Genomic DNA, 19,224 nt, shown 5'->3' on the forward strand with positions numbered 1-19,224 from the left:
GGGCTTGAACCTGGGACTCCAGCTTTCATGGTCTGGTGCTTTACCAACTAAGCTACCAAGGCGTACTTGGAAAGCATACTGATTGGTTGCATGCCCAGAAGGTCCAGAACCACTGTGCACGGGTGCAAATCTCATTGTGTTGTGATACTTGGCATCCGAAAGGGTGAAACAAAGTTGGATCAACTCTCCTTTTAAACAGTATTTCATATGGGGTCTTTCCATGGAGTCCTGATGCTGGGCTGCGTGCTGTAATATATGCAGCTGTTTGCATGGCATCTACCCAAAATGACTTTGGGAGCTTGGAATCATGGAGCATAGTGGTTGCTAATGTAGCTAATGTCTGATTCATGCATTCTGCAATGCTACTTTGTTCCAGAGTATCTGCAGCTGTAGTTTCTTGGAGTACACCATCTCCTTGGAGTTGATTTTTGAATGCATTGCCAGTATATTCTCCTCCCCCATCGCTCCAGAGGAATTCTGTGTATAGTGGAGTGAAGTTTTTTTCTCCCAAATGAGTCCGGAAGAATGTTTGGACATCTTCTTTCCATTGCTTGTATTGTTCCAGTGCTTCACTTTTGTGTTTTAGTAAATATATCCATGGAAATTTGGAGAAATCATCTATAATGATAATCCAGTACCAAAAACCCTCCCTGGAGGTTGGTTTGATTGGTCCTCCAACATCTGTGTGCACAATTTGTATGGGACGCTTGGCTTGGTTTCCTCCAGTGGACTTGAAAGGTAATTTCTTCATCTTTATTAAAGCACAAGGTTCACAAAACTCCAGGGTTCCGGTAAGGGTGTCTATGTCCTGGAGCTGTCTTTTTGTAACCATTTGTTGCAAGCGGTCCATTCCAATGTGTCCCATTCTCCTGTGCAATACATTTACATCTACTGCTGCAAAAGCTGACTCTGGGTTGATTTCAGGGTTTGCTTGGATGTGATAAAGTCCTTGCTTGTGTAACGCAGTGAGGATAAGTTCCTCCTTTTTCCGAACTTCACAAGCATTTGACCCTGCTGGAAAAAGTGTTGATAACCCCGTTTTGGACAATTTGTGGACAGAGACGAGTGCTAACGTGAAGTTTAGCACAAGTAAGACATTTGACAGTGCATTATTGTAGTCCTTTTTGCCAACAGTTGCTTGTAGGATTACTGTTCCAATGCCAATGGCATTTACAGAGGATTCATCCCCAAAACTGATTGTCCTCGGAGGATGCAGAACATGGTATGTTCCTGGCTCAAACCAGGAGCGGTGAGGGACCATGTGGGATGTTGCTCCGGAGTCAATAATAATTGTTGTTTTGGTCTTATCGAGTTCCGACACAAGGTAAGCTTGAATGTGTTTAGCAAGGGGCTTGGAAATATGTACATGTTCCAATGCAATATGACTTTGTTCCTCCTCGGAGTCAGATCCAGATGATTGCTCCGCCATATTTGCCTTTTCCTTCTCTTTTCCTTTATCCTTGTGTCTTTCCTTTCCCTTCTTCCTTTGACCTTTTTCAGCTGACTGAAGTGTTTGACACTCCGAGGTGTTGTGTGATTTGGCTTTGTGGAAGTTACACCATTTCTCCTCGGATTTGAGTGCTAATTTGGAACCTCCAGGGGCCTTCCCTGACTGTCGTGCAACTTCTGCAGTGATCCGGATCTCAACTGCATCAAAGGTAAGTTTATTTTCTTCAATCATGTTGATTACTGATGACTGAAATATTTCAGGAGTGCATGGGAGAGATTGGAGAAGAGCGAAAGCCATGAGTTTGGTATCAACTCCTAGTTTCATTCCGGAGAGGCGTGAATCAATTGTCCGGATTTTCGCAATGTGGTCCTGGATAGGTGATGTCCCATCCCAGGACAATTTGGTGAGTTGCTGGAATGAATAGAAGGCCGAGGCAATATTGGACGTTTGATGGAGTGAGACAAGTTTATCAAATAACTCCTTGGAGCTGGTGAGGTCTCCAGTCCTCATTAGGAGGGCATCAGAGATGTGGTCCTGGATGATTCCATGTACCTTCTCATCCTTAAGTATCCAGGTGATCTCAGGATCCTCCGAGGAGGTAGGTTTTCCTGGTGAGGGCTTAAGCTCCTCTCCAGTAACAACCTGGAGAACTTTTTCCCAACGTAGCTTTGAGATGATCCGGAGTTTCCATATCTGAAAATTGTTGGGTCCAGTGAGAACTGGACATGCGGATGTATCGTGTGCTGTGGTCATGGTTCCAAGGTTGCCGTTTCAAATAAGAATTATTTCCTGCGTAGCTTTTGCGCAACAGGGCTCATAACCTAATAAGACTAAGTGAAACTCAGCCGCTGCCCAAGAGGCTATAGAAATGACATTATTATTTACCTAAGTGAAACTACAATAGATGCTAGTTTGAGGTGATCTCTAATAAATGTAATGTAACATACCTCAACCGCTGTCCGAGAGGCTATAGAAACGACTGAGGTATTCCTATACTAAACCCCCTACTACTTATAGTTGGAGGTGCTACTCGCTACAGTATAATGACTCCTAGGAGTACAATTGTGCTCCTAGGAGAACAATGGTTACTCCATAGAGTGGTGGCTATGCTCCATGGAGAACAATGGCTGCTTCGGCAGAGACCAGGTTTATCCGGTTTTGTCATCAAGAGGCTCCCAGGTCTTACAGATGGGGTTTCTATGTTAGCAATAACCAATCTGAAAGACCACCCTCTCTGAAGAGGGTCCCTCTAAAATCCCAATATATTTTTTGTCCTCAACTTGTTGTTTCAAGGTTTTACATAAATATATGTGGAGAGTATGCCCATATTATTATGATCATTATTATAATACACCAAAATGTTAACCTCTTTGTACACTCTTTAAGAGCCTCTGTTAGAGCCTCTCTCAGACCTCATTGTGAGCCTCCCCATCAATACATCAAAGGAATGTTCCAGATGAATGTCCCAAATATGGATATAAATTATTCCTTTATGGTAAGGGTGAAAAGGCACATGGAACCATCCAGGACCACATCTCTAATGCCCTCCTAATGAGGACTGGAGACCTCACCAGCTCCAAGGAGTTATTTGACAAACTTGTCTCACTCCATCAGACGTCCAACATTGCCTCGGCCTTTTATTCATTCCAGCAACTCACCAAATTGTCCTGGGATGGAGCATCACCTATCCAGGACCACATTGCAGAAATCCGGACTATTGATTCACACCTCTCTGGAACTAGGAGTTGATACCAAACTCATGGCCTTCGCTCTTTTCCAATCTCTTCCATGCACTCCTGAATGGCAAACATTTCAGTCATCTGTAATCAACACAATTAAAGAAGATAAACTTACTATTGATGCAGTTGAGATCCAGATCACTGCAGAAGTTGCACGATAGTCAGGAAAGGCTCCTGTAGGTTCCAAATAGCACTTAAGTCCAAGGAAAAATGGTGTGACTTTCACAAAGTCAAATTGCACAACACCTTGGAGTGTCAAACACTTCAGTCAGCTGGAAAAGGTCATAAGAGGGAAAGGAGAAACACAAGGATAAAGGAAAAGAGGAGAAAAAGGCAAATATGGCAGAGAAATCATCTGGATCTGACTCCGAGGAGGAACAGAGTTATATTACATTGGAACATGTACATATTTCCAAGCCCCTTGCTAAACACATTCAAGCTTACCTTGTGTCAAAACCCAATAAGACCAAAACAACAATTATCATTGACTCTGGAGCAACAATTCACATGGTCTCTCACCACTCCTGGTTTGAGCCAGGAACATACAGTACTATGTTCTGAACCCTCCGAGGACAATCAGTTTTGGGGATGAATCCTCTGTAAATGCCATTGGCATTGGAACAGTAATCCTACAAGCAACTGTTGGCAAAAAGGACTACAATATTGCACTGTCAAATGTCTTACTTGTGCCAAACTTCACATTAGCATTTATCTCCGTCCACAAATTGTCTAAAATGGAGTTATTAACACTTTTTCTTTGAAAAAAGAAAGAACTCATCCTCACTGCCTTACACAAGTGAGGACTTTATCACATCCAATAAAAACCTGAAATCAACCTGGAGTCAGCTTTTGCAGCAGTGGATGTAAATCTATTGCACAGGAGAATAGGACACGTTGTAATGAATTGCTTACAATAAATAATTATGAAAGGACAACTCCAGGATATAGACACTCTTACCAGAACCCCAGAGTTCTGTGAACCTTGTGCTTTAGGAAAGATGAAGAAATTACCTTTCAAGTCCACTGGAGGAAACCAAGCCAAGCGTCCCATACAAATTGTGCACACAGATGTTGGAGGACCAATCAAACCAACCTCCAGGGAGGGTCTCCAATACCGGATTATTATTGTAGACAATTTTTCCAAGTTTCCATGGATATATTTACTAAAACACAAAAGTGAAGCACTGGAACAATACAAGCAATGGAAAGAAGATGTCCAAACATTTTTCCGAACTCATTTGGGAGAAGAAAACTTCACTCTACTGCACACAGAATTCCTCCGGAGTGATGGGGGAGGAGAATATACTGGAAATGCATTCAAAAATCAACTTTGAGGAGATATTGTACTCCAAGAAACTACAGCTGCAGATACTCTGGAACAAAGTAGCATTGCAGAATGCATGAATCAGACATTAGCTACATTAGCAACCACTATGCTCCATGATCTCAAGCTCCCAAAGTCATTCTGGGTAGATGCCATGCAAATGGCTGCATATATTACAGCACACAGCCCAGAATCAGGACTCCATGGAAAAAGCCCATATGAAATACTGTTTAAAAGGAGAGTTGATCCAACTTTATTTTGCACTTTTGGATGCCAAGCATATGCCTTGATTCCAAAAGACAAACAGCAAGGAAAGTGGGGCGCAAAGCCATAATAATTGGCTATACACATAGAAAGCAAGCCTACAAACTCCTAGGCACTGAAAAGTAAACTGTGTTTTCCAGTCAGCATGTCATATTTAATGAATTTGGAAAGGTACAAAAGGATGATTCTACTCCCTGGAACACAGACCCTAGCACAGATTACTGGGAGGGACTCATTCCAGAGAATGCTCACTATCCAGACCAAAATACATTGGAGGAGGATGATCCTAACCCTTGGATCCAAGGTCCAAATGAATTGCAAATGGAACCGCATCTTCAAGTAGATATTCTACAAGCAATGGAACCATATCAACATGAAGATGTTCTGAGAGTAGTGGGAGCACCCAAGCAGCTAAGACACCCTCCACAACAGTCTCTACAACTAAGACCCGAACACTAGCTATCTTCAGAACGGAAACTCAAAGTAGAGTCACAGTCAGTGGGAGGACAGCTCTTAAATATACAGCCAGCTGATGTGGAGGAAATCTGAATACAGCTAGACCGCCTGTCTATCAGATCAGCTTCTGGAAGGCATACAACACCTCCAAGGAGTCATCAAATACCTCCAAGGAGACATTCAACACCTTCAGGAGTGAGTGGGGCAACTCACACACAAGTGCCTCTGCTACCTGGAGTTCCTGCACAAATTCCTCAAAGAGCAGTCATGCCTGCTAAAGTCCTAGGAGTATGCAGAAGCAGTTGCCAGACCCGTCCTGCAGACAAAAACCAAGATTATCAAATGACTCTAGATGAGTAACAGTCTCGGAAAGAGCAGCACAACAATTTTATGAAGAAACCTAACACTCCTGAGGTTCCTAAAAAAAATGTCTGGCACAGAGGAGACATTCTTTGCTAAAATAACAAGCACTGGTCCATCTAATACAGACCTTCCAAGGACACTAAAAGAAGCCTATCACGCCCAGATGGAGAACTATGGAAGTCTGCCTTGGAGGAGGAACTCCTATGTCTCAATATTAATGCAGTATATGACACTGTCCCACTTCCAAAGGGAGTAAATCCTATCACATCAAAACCTGTGTTCTGGATCAAGTTTGATCAAAATGGAAACATTAAGAGATGGGGTTTTACCTAAAAGGAGGGGATTGATGACCAGGAGGTTTTTGCTCCGGTTGCAAACTTAGAGTCAATCCAAATTATTCTAGCCCTGGCAGCAAAGTATGATATAACAATCCACACCCTATACCGAGTTAACAGAGGTGTAACTTGTCAATTGCAGCAGGTAGTTGAAAACAAATGGTATTAAGAAGAAATAAAAAGCTGGAGTATGTACACGCAATACAGCTACTTATATATGTAACAACACATGTCAGCCTTGAGGTGCTGACTGATGAACATGTGGTAGAGGCATGGTGCTTTGTAAGTAATCATGTGACTTTAAGTCACATGATGAGATAAGATAATAGATAAGAACAAGTGATTAAATAAGGAGAGATAAGATGTTTGACTTGATTATTGGTGATGAAAAATGATTTATTGGTATCTGATGAGTAGTGACATTACCCCCCTTTTAAGACTTTTGTCTCAAAAGGTTGATTCAATTTTCCCATTTTCCCAGTTGAAGAGTTTATGGTTCTGTAAAGTTTTTGAATGGTTGGTACTGGAGTGTGAAGTTTATGTGTCTAGGTGCACTTGGGAAATGATCATAGAAGTCAACAACAAAGGTCTGTGTCTTATGTCATCCAACTTTTCTGATGGCTGATCCATTGTAATATGAGCTTCTACATAGACCTTATCTCCAGGTTGATACTCAATGCTTTCTTTTTTGTTTTTGTCATAGAATTTTTTCATAATCTCAGCTGCCTTTGCTTCACTTTTTCTTCCTGTTTCTATTTTGGATGTTGACCATTGTTCAGACAGAATGGACTATATGTAACAACCAAGAGTTTGTTACTCTGGCGCACAACTCAGACAAGCTATAGAGATAATGATGAGGGAGTGGTTACCCTTTAGGCTTCAACAAGTTAGTTGTGAGGATACAACAGGAGGACTCGCTGAGGAGTCTCCTTGATCTATTGGGGTATATATACTACCACAACAAGCATAACCGACTTTTGTCACACCCAAAATCAATGAAAAAGTCTGAAAGTAGTTAAATTGTTTAATTGCATTTTGGACCTACAAAATTTTATCAGAATAATGTATTTTGTTATCATATTTCTACATATCCACACAAAAATATAGTATTAATGGAAATATATCAACAAAAAGACATTGTTTTGTAGGTCCAAAATGCAATCAAATATTTTAACTACTTTCAGACTTTTCCATCAGTCATGAGTGTGACAAAAGTTGGTTATGCTTGCTATGTACTACAGGTTTGTTTGTACATATGTACTATACAGTTGATGAAGGCAGTGGCTGATGATGTCAGAGGGCGCAGCCCGTGTGACCAGCTCCACTGCGTGAGAGACTTGTATCTAAAATAGAAAGAAAGGCAGTGTAGCGCGAGAAAGTGGAGTTTGAACAAAAGGGAAAGTGCTGCATGACACGGAGTGTGAAAACTATAGTAAAAGGTTAAAGAGGAGAATGAAAATTAAAGGTCCAAAATTGTGTTATCGTAACACTATAACCTGTTGCTGAGTGTTCTTTATTATTATGTGTAAGAGAATTCTGCCAATGGTAGCCATTCTTCCCAGTCATCTTGTTTGTGGTTAATGAAGATCTGGAGATACTGTTTATGTAACAACCAAGAGTTAGTTACTCTGGCGCACAACTCGTGCAAGCAAAAGAGTAATGATGAGGGAGTGGTTACCCCTTAGGTAGGACCAAGTTAGTTGTGGGTATACAACAGGAGGACTTACTGAGGAGTCTCCTGGATCTATTGGGTATTTATATTACTATAGGTTGTTTGTACATATGTACTATACTGTTAATGGAGGCAGTGGCTGATGATGTTGTAGGGTGCAGCCCGTGTAACCAGCTCCACTGCGTGAAATACTGATAGCTAAAATAAGAAGAAAGGCAGCGCAGCACGAGAAAGGTGGAGTTTTGAACTAAAAGGGGAAGTGCCACATGGCACAGTGTAAAAACTACAGTACAAGGTTAAAGCGGAGAATGAAAATTAAAGAAAAGATCTGAAAATGAAAAGTAAGGTAAATGGTCACATGACTGGTCATGTGGCTTGGAAAAAGTAAAAGTAAAGTATGAAAAGTAAAGTGTGAGTAGGTACTGGTACGTCAATTGTAACAATCAATACCAAGCCACAGGAAGGTGGATAAATCACAAATTACTCTGGATCTGACCAGTCCAGCCCTGCAAGGCATAGCAGAGCACCAGTATTTTCATGGTTGAAGCCACAGCCAGCCTTTGCATTGCGATGAAGATGAGGCAGAAGTGCCTGCCCCTTTGGCATGATCCAGTCAATCACTGCAGTCTTGATGCCCTTTGTATCATCTGATCTGCCCCCATTAGCTCCTTTTTTGATCTGCAATGTAGCATCATGTTAAGGATGAGTGGCCATAAGACAAAGAACATATGTACCAAGTCCAGAATGGGAATTATTTCTTCTTCAGACAATGTCTCGCCCATCAGGCGTCTTTCAGGCCCTGGAACAAGCTTGAGTAAATCTAAGAAAATATGTTGCTCTCTGCATTCCCTGTAAGGTAGATTATTGGTTGGGATAAGGATAGAGAGATAGATGTTATACTCGACAGTATAACTTTCTCCAGGCTCATCTGATACTATGCGCTTGATACCACTTTCTATAAGGTTCTGGATGTTGTAAAAGGCATGTATGGCCCTCCCAAGATGATGTCCGTGGTGAACAAGAGGGTCTTGGGATGTGCTAGTTCTAGGGTGGTCATCATGCGGAGAAGTGAGTGTCATGCTTACTACAAATGAAAAATTTGAATGCACTGTCTTTTTCTAGATCCCAGTTCCAATGCAGAACTTCTTCCACTTTTGCTCATGTTTTTCTCGGAGGCTGCCCTTCTATGCAAGGGTTCCCTGTCATTCTCACTGTCAGATATGCAGAACAATTTTCCAGTAAAAGAATCAGAATCAGCACAGCCCAGGCTTTGAGAACATTTAACTGGCCTTTCAAAACTTGGAAGAATTTTATAGCAGGCACAGCATCACTGTGGTTCAAATTGACTGGAATGGTTAGAGATCAGGATAACATATCTTGATCAGGTAATAGGGATAAGTATTGCCAAAATTGTAAAATAAGAATTGGGGGGCATACAATAGGATATTTGAGTTGAATTTTTAGTACATTGTGGCTGTGGATCGAATAGAAGAATGACAGCTGATACTTTGAAGTTCAGTGTCAAAATAGGAACAAAAACAAGTTGAAAGTGATGTACCTGCTATAGACATTTACTAGTATTTGGACAGGACAGCAAAGTGCCAAATTGAGGACTTGTATGCTTTGGGAACTGGAGGCTGTGAAAAAGCAGCCAATAGGGTGGTCAGTAGTAAACACATGCAGCCTGAGGGATTTAAAATTGAAAGTAGGCGGACCTAGTAGTACTGTAACTAATGGGAGTAAACTTGGTCCAGGACTTTAGTAACCTAATGATTCTAATTTCAAGTCAGCCTGAGAGTCACTGGCAGCTTAAAACCCAAACCCACTAGTACCCGTTGTCAATGATGAGAACCATGATTAGAAAACCACACACAAAACAAACTAACACACAATCCTCCCAGAATTCATGGAACTTGTTTATGGGCTTTGCCTCCCAGAACAGTGGGTGCTCTGGTTGTTTGTGGGGTAGTATGTATGACAATCCTTCAAAGTAAAACCCAAACATGTATGGATATGGGTTTTGAGGAGGAGGGATAGTTGAACTATAGAAGATAGGGGCTTTTATGACGAGTATAGACAAATACATCAGGAAAAATGGGGGTAGCTATATAGAGCTCTATAGCACTATAAATACTCATAAAGCTGTTATAGTGGTCAAACCTGTTATAGAACCTCTGCCATCTATAGAGCCTCATATAGCTCTATAAATGCTCTTATAGATGTTGGAAATTGTTGTGTGGCTGATTAAAAAAAATTCACACAGACAGAATTTGAACTCTCAACCTGCTAGTCAGCTTTTAGATGACTAAGAAACCTATAACCACACATCACATTTATCCACTACACCATAAGAGCTTATAAAATATGTTATATAGATGTTATATATTGACCTTTTATGGACTTAGATTTTTTTTAAATCATTGTCACCACTTATATTTGGATAAATCATTATTCTTATTAATATCAAAGATACAGACTACTATTTCACTAATACAGGCTACATAATTAATTAATACTGTATAATTTATTAGCCCTTTTAAGCACCTTGAACTATATTATAACTATGACCTTTACAGCTATATGAGCTATGTAGGCTGCTATAGGCTATAAGAGCACTTATAGTACCTTGCCTATAATAATATACTTGACTCCAAACACTTCTGGCCTCTTTCCATTATTGAACAAATTTATTAGATTAATCCAGAGTTTGAGGGAATTATAGATACTTCTCCCCTTGGTTAAATTTTTGCCTACTACTGTGCTATAAGAGCTATAAGAGCTATGATTGCACTGATAGTACTATAGTTTCTATGAATGCATTTATATATATAGGTGGTAGCTATATAGCGCTATATAGCAAAAGGGTTTTTCCTGATGTACTACCTTGCTAATTGTAGCACAAGGTAGGTTTAAGAATGACACAATGACAAGGTGACAAGGTTCCCAGTGATAGCAGGCTCCTGACGCACAAACTGTAGTTCTCAGAAGGACTTTAATTGAAAGGGATGAAAATGACTTTCAAAAGTGATGCGTGACAATGACAGCAGTTAACAGTGGTAGTAGTGGGAAGTGTTGTAACCACACTGGATCACAAGTAGCAGAGTAGTGAACTTGAGATTTAGAGAAGAAGTCTGGACTGGAGTTCTTGTTGTTTTTTTACAAGGTAAAATACAGAGGTTTATATAGTAAAAGAAAGGTAGGCTATGCACAGTATAGCTGTGCAAAAAGACTGAGAAAGAACATGAAGGAAGGAATGTACACTGACAAATCCTGCATAGATAAGACCATCAAAATAAGGAAAAAAAAAGGATAGAACAATGAATGCTGTGTAAGTAATGTCACAGGTTTGTACAGCCATAAAATAAAGTCCAATAACAGAAAGAGAGCAAGAAAATTTATGATGTCATAGGAAGATGCAGTAAAAAAAGGGCAAGGCAAAAAAATATCAGTATCAACATAGTTCCTTTATTGTCAGTCAGGCATTTTAAAAAAATTTGTGTCCATAAAAATGATTCAAAAATCAAAATTAATTGCACTGTAAATGAATATTCTGCTGAAAAAAAAAACTGGAGCCACTGGTCCACCACCTAGTCCAAATCCGACGGTTCCATGGCCTTACCAATGGACTGGTTGTATTGGACCACCTGGTCAAACAAGATAGAGAGGGGAGTAGTTCTAATTTGGAATAAGTGAGTCCCAGGCAGTGTGGGGTAGCTGTAGCTGTAGCAAAGACAATGGACAAAAGATAAATGTACCCAAGTGAATGGGACAGCGATGTACATAGTTGACACAAGGGGATGAACCTTCTCCAGCTCAAGAACTACCCACCCACGCTCCAACAAGGCAAGACAAGTGACTGATGATTTGATAGTATACAATGAAAGATCAATGTCGTGAAGATGGACCTGTTGCCCAATTTGGACCAGCTGCTGGGGCTTTGCTGGTATCAGCAGTGGCACGTGGTGGTCAACAGACTGGTGATGGAAGCGGATAGAGAGTGGTGACATCAGGTATGGTGGGGGAGCAAGGATGACGAGCAGGAGGAGGGTGGAGGTGACAAGGAGGTGAACTAGAATGGGGATCCAGAAGCAACCATCAGGTGAGAATAAAAAAGAGAGCAAGGGTCTCATGGTGGGGCTGAGTAAAGAAAAAAGTAAGGGAGAACTACAAAAGTGAGGGCGCAATGTGTAGCCAGTGCTGATGTGAAAATTTGCCGAAATGCCGAAATGCCGAAAGTACCAAATGGAAAAAAAAGGTGAGCGTGACTGGATTGCCTAATAGAGGTGGTGCTGATCAGCCACAAGTTTGAAAAAGGCAATATTGATTACTATTCCACATAGCACTGTGCCTGTGTAGCGCAAAGGCGAGTCTTTTTGAATATTCACTCCATTTTTGACACCTGTCCATCATACCAATCAACTTTGGTGCATGACAGCAACCTTCCAAACATCTTCTTCTTTGATTCGTACATTATTGTACCCCTATCTGAGATTCATCTTTGTTAAGATTTTGGCCCCATCTAACTTGTCTACTAGCTGACTAATCAAGGGCAGCGGATACGTGTTTTTGACCATGTACTCATTTAAGTAATAATAGTCCCTAATATACACTTCTACCATCCTTTTTAGGAATGAAGAACACTGGGGACATCATGGGGCTTTTGGAAGGTCTGATGTAACCCTTCCTAAGCTGTTCATCTATGAAACTTGAAACCTCATCTCTTTCTGGCACAGAGAGAGGAATCATGTGTCCCTTTCTAGGTTTGAACGTGTCCTTCAAATCTATAACATGGTCCCAAGGCTTAGCCTCTGGGAAGCGCTCTGATTTGTGTTTTGAAAAGACTTTCCAGAAGTCATGGTACTCTGGAGGTACCAGCCTCTTAATCTCTTCCTCAGGCTTTACCTCATCATTGTCATCATCAATCTTATCCAAAGATCTGAGCTTGGCATAAACATGACCAGTGTTTATCCTTTCATCAAGCTCAGTTTGACAGACGTGACTCGTTTTACCCAAGTTATCACATCCCTGAGGGCAACGTGACAAAGTGACAACCCCAATCTGCCAGTTGATCTCAGGATTGTGTTTAAATAGCCAGGTCCAGCCTAAGATCAAATTAATCTTCCCTAGTTGGGTAGCTTCGGCAGTGACTTGTTCTCTGTGTCCTTAGTACTCAACAACAAAAGAACATTTGTGTGTAATGCAGCCACCTGCGTTAAGTGTACCGTCAATGTTATAGATGGGAATAGATACATCTAATTTACAAGGGGGAGTCCAATTTGCTCCGCCCAGACCTGATCTATGAAAATTCTGTTAGCGCCTGAATCAAGCAGTGCACTGGTTGGGTATACTATGCCTCGGGCAAGGTTTTCCACACCAACATCTAAACAGATCTCCTTTTGGAATAAATATGTGTGCATCAATGCATGCCTTGGGATCCCTGCAGAAAGCGGCTCCAAAGAAAAAAAAACCAAAAAGAACATGTTTTTCTACTTTAGTATATTCTATGTTTTTGTTTTTATTTTTACCAGAATCAAGCACCCTAGTGTTTGTCTCGCTGGGGCCACGCTCCTGAGAAGACACTGGTGCAGCAATAGCATCATAAATGTTACAGTCACAGTTTTGCATATAAGTACATACTTCTGATAACAAGTTGAGAAATTTATTTACAAATTGGGGAGCCACCCCCTTTCCTTTATTGCTCATGCAACACCCCAGAGCAGGGGCCACCTCGTTGTGGTTTACTTCATTGTTTTAAGGAGTGAAGGCACTCAAGTGACCTAAGCTCCAAACTCTTTTCCCTGAGCCTTCATCTCAGCAACCTGTTGGTCGTAAAAGAAGGCTTAGATTTTGTCATACAAACAACCAGCCAGAGTATCGAGCTGATTGTCCGGCTTCTCTGTTTCTGATTGGCGCTCCTGGCACCCTTGGTTATTTTTTTGTTTGGCGGCCTGCACCCTATTTCTGCAATCCCTCCTGGCCACAGTTATAGCAGTTGCCCTTGAATCTGCGCCTCTGTCTGCCTTGGACCATGTCAATATCCATAGGAGCACCCTGCCCTGGCTGTAGCCCGAAAGGCTTGAACCCATGAGAGTGATTATGATTTTAGTTTGATGACCCAGGGCTCCTCTGGGAATAGTTTATTTTTGGTGGTGGGCCCGCCACCAAATTGCATTTTGTAGGGCTCCAGAGCTCTACCAATTTTGTAAACCTCCTCTCCTGCCGTGGAGAAAATATTGCTTCGCATATCCTGCAAATAGAGTTGTTTGGCAATGGCATGGTTGACATTGCATTCTAGCAACTTTATTGCCTGTTCATTTCCAAGACCCCCTTGGATGGAGAGGGCCAGGAACCGGGTAATGAAATCATCTGTCCTCATATTTCCTTGTTTGAAGGAACAGATTTGCTGATGTGCCCAGTCACGCTCAGCTTGTGGTTTAAAATACTTTTCAATCTCTACCTTGAGACCATTCCAGGTGGCCCAGTGATTGGCAGTATAGCACTCCTGGAGTCATATTTGGGTGTATCAACCTGCCACAGGTCCTTTTAGTCAAAACATAACAGCACAGCTGCTAACATATCAAAATCATTGGCAAATATGTCCCAGTTTGCCTTGATCCATCATTTGGCAAATCTATCCCAGTCTCCCTTGAAAGTGCTGGGGTCAGCGACAACCTTGACCTTTTTGTTAAATTTTTGCTTGATGTTTCCAGCGCTCTGACTAGCCTGGAGTTCCTTGAGCTGTGCGGTGAGATTTGTAATCTTCTCCCACATTTGGTAAAGGATAGCATTCACGTTCACTGTTTGTTCTTGCACCAACATGGCAACATGTTCTCTTGGTTAAGTAAAAAAAGGCAACTGGGGGTCCCCACTTGCTATCTGCAGATCAACCTCTTCCCAGCTGAGTAACGGGTTTCAATCCCTGACTACCCACACTATAGTATTTGAAAAGTATATAAAAATGTAAATGTAATAAACCCTGGTCCAAACTGTTGTCAGGGGGTGGTCCGCTTGTTAAACTGTCAGCCCTTCTCCAGACTGGCGGAGGCAGGTGCCCGGCCTAGTCAGAGGAAAGCGAAGGGGAAATTCTGTATGTAGATCTAATCAACAATAGTTCCACACTATTGTTGAGCTAAGGTACTCCCCTTAACACTGGGGGCCATGTATATCTGATTCTAAACTTTCTAGTACCTCAGAACAAAGAGCTTGCAACAAACTGGGGTACACGCTCGAGTTTCTGCTGGCTAGCAAAATGCTCAACACCAGTCTGGCTCCCAAGTCTTACTGTTTGAAAGACGTCCACTTAACCCTGTGGTCCGGGTTTGCACAAAGTGCAAGAGAGTAGTAAGAGCAAGTCCTAATGTACAACCAAGAGTTTGTATACTCCGGTGCACAACTCAGACAAAGCTTTAAAGAAGTGAGGGGAGTGGTTACCCTTTTAGATAGGACCAACTCCGAGTTTGTTGTGGGTAAACAACAGGAGGATTCGCTGAGGAGTCTTCTTGATCTATTGGGGTATATATACTACTACAGGTTGTTTGTACATGTGTACTATACAGTTGATGAAGACAGTGGCTGATGATGTCATGGGGCACAGCCCATGTGACCAGCTCCACTGTGTGAGATACTTGTAGCTAAAAATAAAGAACGGCAGCGCAGTGCAAGAAGGTGGAGTTTGAACAAAATGGGAAGTGCCGCATGGCACAGTGTGTGAAAACTACAGAAGAAAGTTAAAGAGGAGAATGAAATTTAAAGGTCCAAAAAGTGTGTATTGTAACACTTTATGTATATTTTGCCAATGAATCCAAGTATTGTCAAGGGAAACTGTCTTGTAATTTATGCAACCATGCCGCTTATTTTCAAAGTGTGAATGTTCTATTTTTCATGCTCAATAACTTCAACTTACAACTAGTTATATTTACAGCTACCAGATAGTTTCAAGGACTTTGCAAAAGTTCACGCAGGTACTAACAAACTCAGCGATGTCTTCTTGACACACTGTCAACGTGAGTTCTTTGATGCTCAATGGGACATACTACTTGATGAGGAGTTCCTACATGTATATCAACACAGGATTGTCATCACTTGCTGTGATGGTATTCAACGTTGGTTTTATCCCAGAATTTTTACATATTCAGCAGACTACCCCAAAAAGTAAGCAACATTGTGTATAGGTACAGTGTGGCCATACTGACCTTTTCTGTAGGATATTGATTGCGAGTATCAAAAACCTAGGCAGTTGCCCATACACACGGTGTTTGATACTTATGGCCCGCATTCCACATATTGGGGTGGGAGATGATACAATGTGTTGTGTTACTAATGCCCATATAATGCTGAATGAAGGAAGAAGATATCAGCTGCCCGTGATCTCATTTACAAGAAAAACTACGCAGTCAACAACCAGAGGATCAAAGAACTTTTGGCAGATAAGTCTATGGTTCCCAATCTGGTACATAGTATAGATTCATTTTCTTGTCATCAATTAACAAGTCACCATATAGAATGCCTTCTTGAACAGGCTTGGTCCACTTGGTTTCAACGTATATCCAATGCTGGTTGTTGACTTTATGCACGAGGTAGAGCTGGGAGTATGGAAGTCACTCTTCATTCATCTCATGAGGATACTCTCTTCTATCAATGTGGGGCTTTTAGATGTTTTGGGTTCACGGTGAGCTTCACTTCAGTGTTCATCTCCTTCAAATAACTCAATGTTACTATTAGCTATGGCCAGGTACCTACTTTCAGTAGAGATACCATTTGGCGCTTCACAACCAATTCATCTGAAATGAAAAGAATGGCCACCCACAATTATGAAGATTTGTTGCAGGTAGGTACTTCCAATCCCTACTTCTCTGACATTCTGACAGAACCATTGTAGTGTGCTATACTGGTCCTTCAATGCTTATTTCCGGAACCACACAATACTCAAATTTTACGTCTATTATTTTGCATGGCTCAACATGTTACAATACACAATTTTCGGACCTTTAATTTGCATTCTCCTCTTTAACCTTTTTCTGTAGTTTTCACACATTGTGCCATGTGGCACTTTCCCTTTTTGTTCAAACTCCTCTTTCTTGCGCTGTGCTGCCTTCTTTCTTATTTTAGCTACAAGTATCTCACACAGTGGGGCTGGTCACACGGGCTATGCCCATGACATCATCAGCCACTACCTTCATCAACTGTATAGTACACATGTACAAACAACCTGTAGTAGTATATATACCCCAATAGATCAAGGGGACTCCTCAGCGAGTCCTCCTGTTGTATCCTCACAACTAACTTGTTGAAGCCTAAAGGGTAACCACTTCCTCATCATCATCTCTATAGCTTGTCTGAGTTGTGCGCCAGAGTAACAAACTCTTGGTCGTTACACAACAACACGGTCTAGCTAAACTTCATTTACATACTGACAACACACTCAGCATATTGGAGCAGGTGACAAAATCCCTTGGTAAGCAGCTTTGTGACTTCACCATGGAAACTTGCCCTGTATTCCACACATAGGAGCTTCCTTGTGCCACAAAGCTGCCATCTAGTCCCGGGGTTTGCCGAGGGGGAAATGCATCCTGACAGGGTTGGAATGTCTAAGATGGCCCAAGATGGTGAAGATTGGAAACAATACTATGTTAATAGGTGAGTGTTGGTTCCTCCAAGTCTGCGTAAAAAAATCTAGCTACTATGCCACAGGTTTGTTGATCGAGATATGACAATGCAATACTACTGGGGTTTAGGCATGGGCCATGTATATGCTTGTGGAAAATCACTCGCAGCTTCTGAATCTTCTACCAGTATATGTGCTGACATAATGCAAGACACTAGCTCAAGTAGTATCCTGCAAATCTCCCCAGAAGCAGAACGGCCTGAACAGGCAGAGGAAGATGAGGGCACAGCTCAAGATGATCATTTGTGTCCACATGTTGAAGATGACGATAGTGATGTAGAATTGACATTGCAAGACAGAGAAGGCATTAACTTGAGCTCAGACAATGGTTCAGTTTTGGACTGCAGCAATGAAGAAGATACAATGGACAAAGATATGCTATTGATGATGGATGACATGTATAGATCAGATGTTGACTACAATGATTAATACGACTAGACTATGTACGAGCATCACTATTGCATACCATACTGTGAGACTGTGACTTTGACCAACTACTAGTAGCAGACTAAGCCGCATCCAAACTTCATGTTTATAACTAGTATATCTTTTCAGTGTTGTTTCAGCAAGATGGGCCCATGTCTTTGTAATATTACCATGGTTTGGCGGGATTAGACAGGTTAGGGATCACTCTGCCTGACCATGAACTGACATGACTATGACATTATTGTGGAGGTGCATCATTTTCAGCTAATAGTGCGATCTTTGGGTATCGTTGTCCCCAGATAGCCAGATCTTTCTAACTAATTTCCAGATAAATATCAACATTAAACTATGGTAACTTGGCAGTTGTGACTATTGTAGGTATCTGATTCATCCTTGTAGACGTAGCTGAGATGTTGTCCTGGTAGATCATTTTGGCACTGAATTACCAACTCTGCCTGGTTATTAATAAATCTAAGTGAAACTCAGCCGCTGCCTAAGAGGCTATAGAAACAACTGAGGTATTCCTATACCAAACCCCCTACTACTTATAGTCGGAGCTGCTACTCGCTATAGTATAATAAGTCCTAGGAGAACAATGGTGACTCCATGAAGCAGCCATTATGCTCCATGGAGAACAATGGCTGCTTTAGCAGAGACCGGGTTTATCCGGTTTTGTCACAATGTACTATCACTCTGCTAATATCTGATAATGCTTCATCAATACATACAAGCCACTACCAGGACACAGCATTTTGGCAAATAGTCATCAACTCCGCCTGGCTATAACAGCTCCTCCCCAATTTTCTGATGTCTATGACTCTTGTACAATCTTACAGTCACACACAGGCGGCACATGTACTTCCCAAACCTACATCCAACAACATTTCTCAACTAAATGGAACAGACATTCCGAATCACAGGCAAGCAAGTTCTATAATTTGGTAAAGTAAACATTCAAGATACTTCTATTTACCACTCATTGCCACAGTAAACCATGTTTCAGAAACTAGCTCTTCATTCTCGTCAAAGCAATTACCATGGTGTTGTGACTTACATCCCGAGACAAGTCAACCAGCTATTGTAGTTTAAGACTCGCATTGTTCTTTTGTATTCACTATACTGCAGAATATCATAGTTTTTCTACCCTCGAGAAACCATTGTAGAAATTATATTACATAAGCAAACTTCGGAGCTTTGCCCGAAGCTTTACTCTGTGATTACAACCAGCCTTTTGTGGCTATCATTGTTTCTCACATGATATTTACATATGTTTGTTATATAAGAAGCATGTATTTACGTTGTTACGGTATTCGTTTGCCAAAAGAATCCTTCTCCCACGCCTGTTCCCACGCCCTGAGGGACCAAATATCCAACAACCATGCTTTTTCTGATTAAGTGGTGAACTTATCACAACACAATGGGATCTGCACCCGTGTACAGTGATTCTGGACCTTCTGGGCATGCAACCAATCAGTATGCTTTCCAAGTACGCCTTGGTAGCTTAGTTGGTAAAGCACCAGACCATGAAAGC

General features: G+C 41.4%; 4 protein-coding genes across 4 annotated transcripts; 3 read left to right on the forward strand and 1 right to left on the reverse strand.

Annotated features, from left to right (window-relative positions):
* Nucleotides 1–3,528: 3,528 nt before the first annotated feature.
* On the forward strand, nt 3,529–3,950 carry SERLADRAFT_433909 (uncharacterized protein; the record flags this gene model as incomplete). Its single annotated transcript, XM_007314150.1, has 2 exons — nt 3,529–3,716; nt 3,770–3,950. 2 exons carry the CDS (start codon nt 3,529–3,531, stop codon nt 3,948–3,950), a joined length of 369 nt encoding a protein of 122 aa, XP_007314212.1.
* A 672-nt stretch (nt 3,951–4,622) lies between these two features.
* SERLADRAFT_433911 (uncharacterized protein) lies at nt 4,623–5,236 on the forward strand (the record flags this gene model as incomplete). Its single annotated transcript, XM_007314151.1, has 2 exons — nt 4,623–4,828; nt 4,918–5,236. 2 exons carry the CDS (start codon nt 4,623–4,625, stop codon nt 5,234–5,236), a joined length of 525 nt encoding a protein of 174 aa, XP_007314213.1.
* An 8,461-nt stretch (nt 5,237–13,697) lies between these two features.
* SERLADRAFT_433913 (uncharacterized protein) lies at nt 13,698–14,422 on the reverse strand (the record flags this gene model as incomplete). The annotated part of the gene is made up of 3 exons (XM_007314152.1): nt 13,698–14,105; nt 14,168–14,212; nt 14,276–14,422. The coding sequence occupies 3 exons, from the start codon at nt 14,420–14,422 to the stop codon at nt 13,698–13,700; spliced, it is 600 nt and encodes a 199-aa protein (XP_007314214.1).
* A 1,024-nt stretch (nt 14,423–15,446) lies between these two features.
* On the forward strand, nt 15,447–17,696 carry SERLADRAFT_405757 (uncharacterized protein; the record flags this gene model as incomplete). The annotated part of the gene is made up of 10 exons (XM_007314153.1): nt 15,447–15,464; nt 15,525–15,606; nt 15,742–15,754; nt 15,807–15,854; nt 15,947–16,052; nt 16,105–16,271; nt 16,325–16,430; nt 17,029–17,057; nt 17,111–17,239; nt 17,294–17,696. 10 exons carry the CDS (start codon nt 15,447–15,449, stop codon nt 17,694–17,696), a joined length of 1,101 nt encoding a protein of 366 aa, XP_007314215.1.
* Between the last annotated feature and the right edge of the window lie 1,528 nt (nt 17,697–19,224).

The sequence above is a fragment of the Serpula lacrymans genome (genome assembly GCF_000218685.1).
Source record: "Serpula lacrymans var. lacrymans S7.9 unplaced genomic scaffold SERLAscaffold_2, whole genome shotgun sequence".
NCBI classification, from domain to species: Eukaryota; Fungi; Basidiomycota; class Agaricomycetes; order Boletales; family Serpulaceae; genus Serpula; species Serpula lacrymans.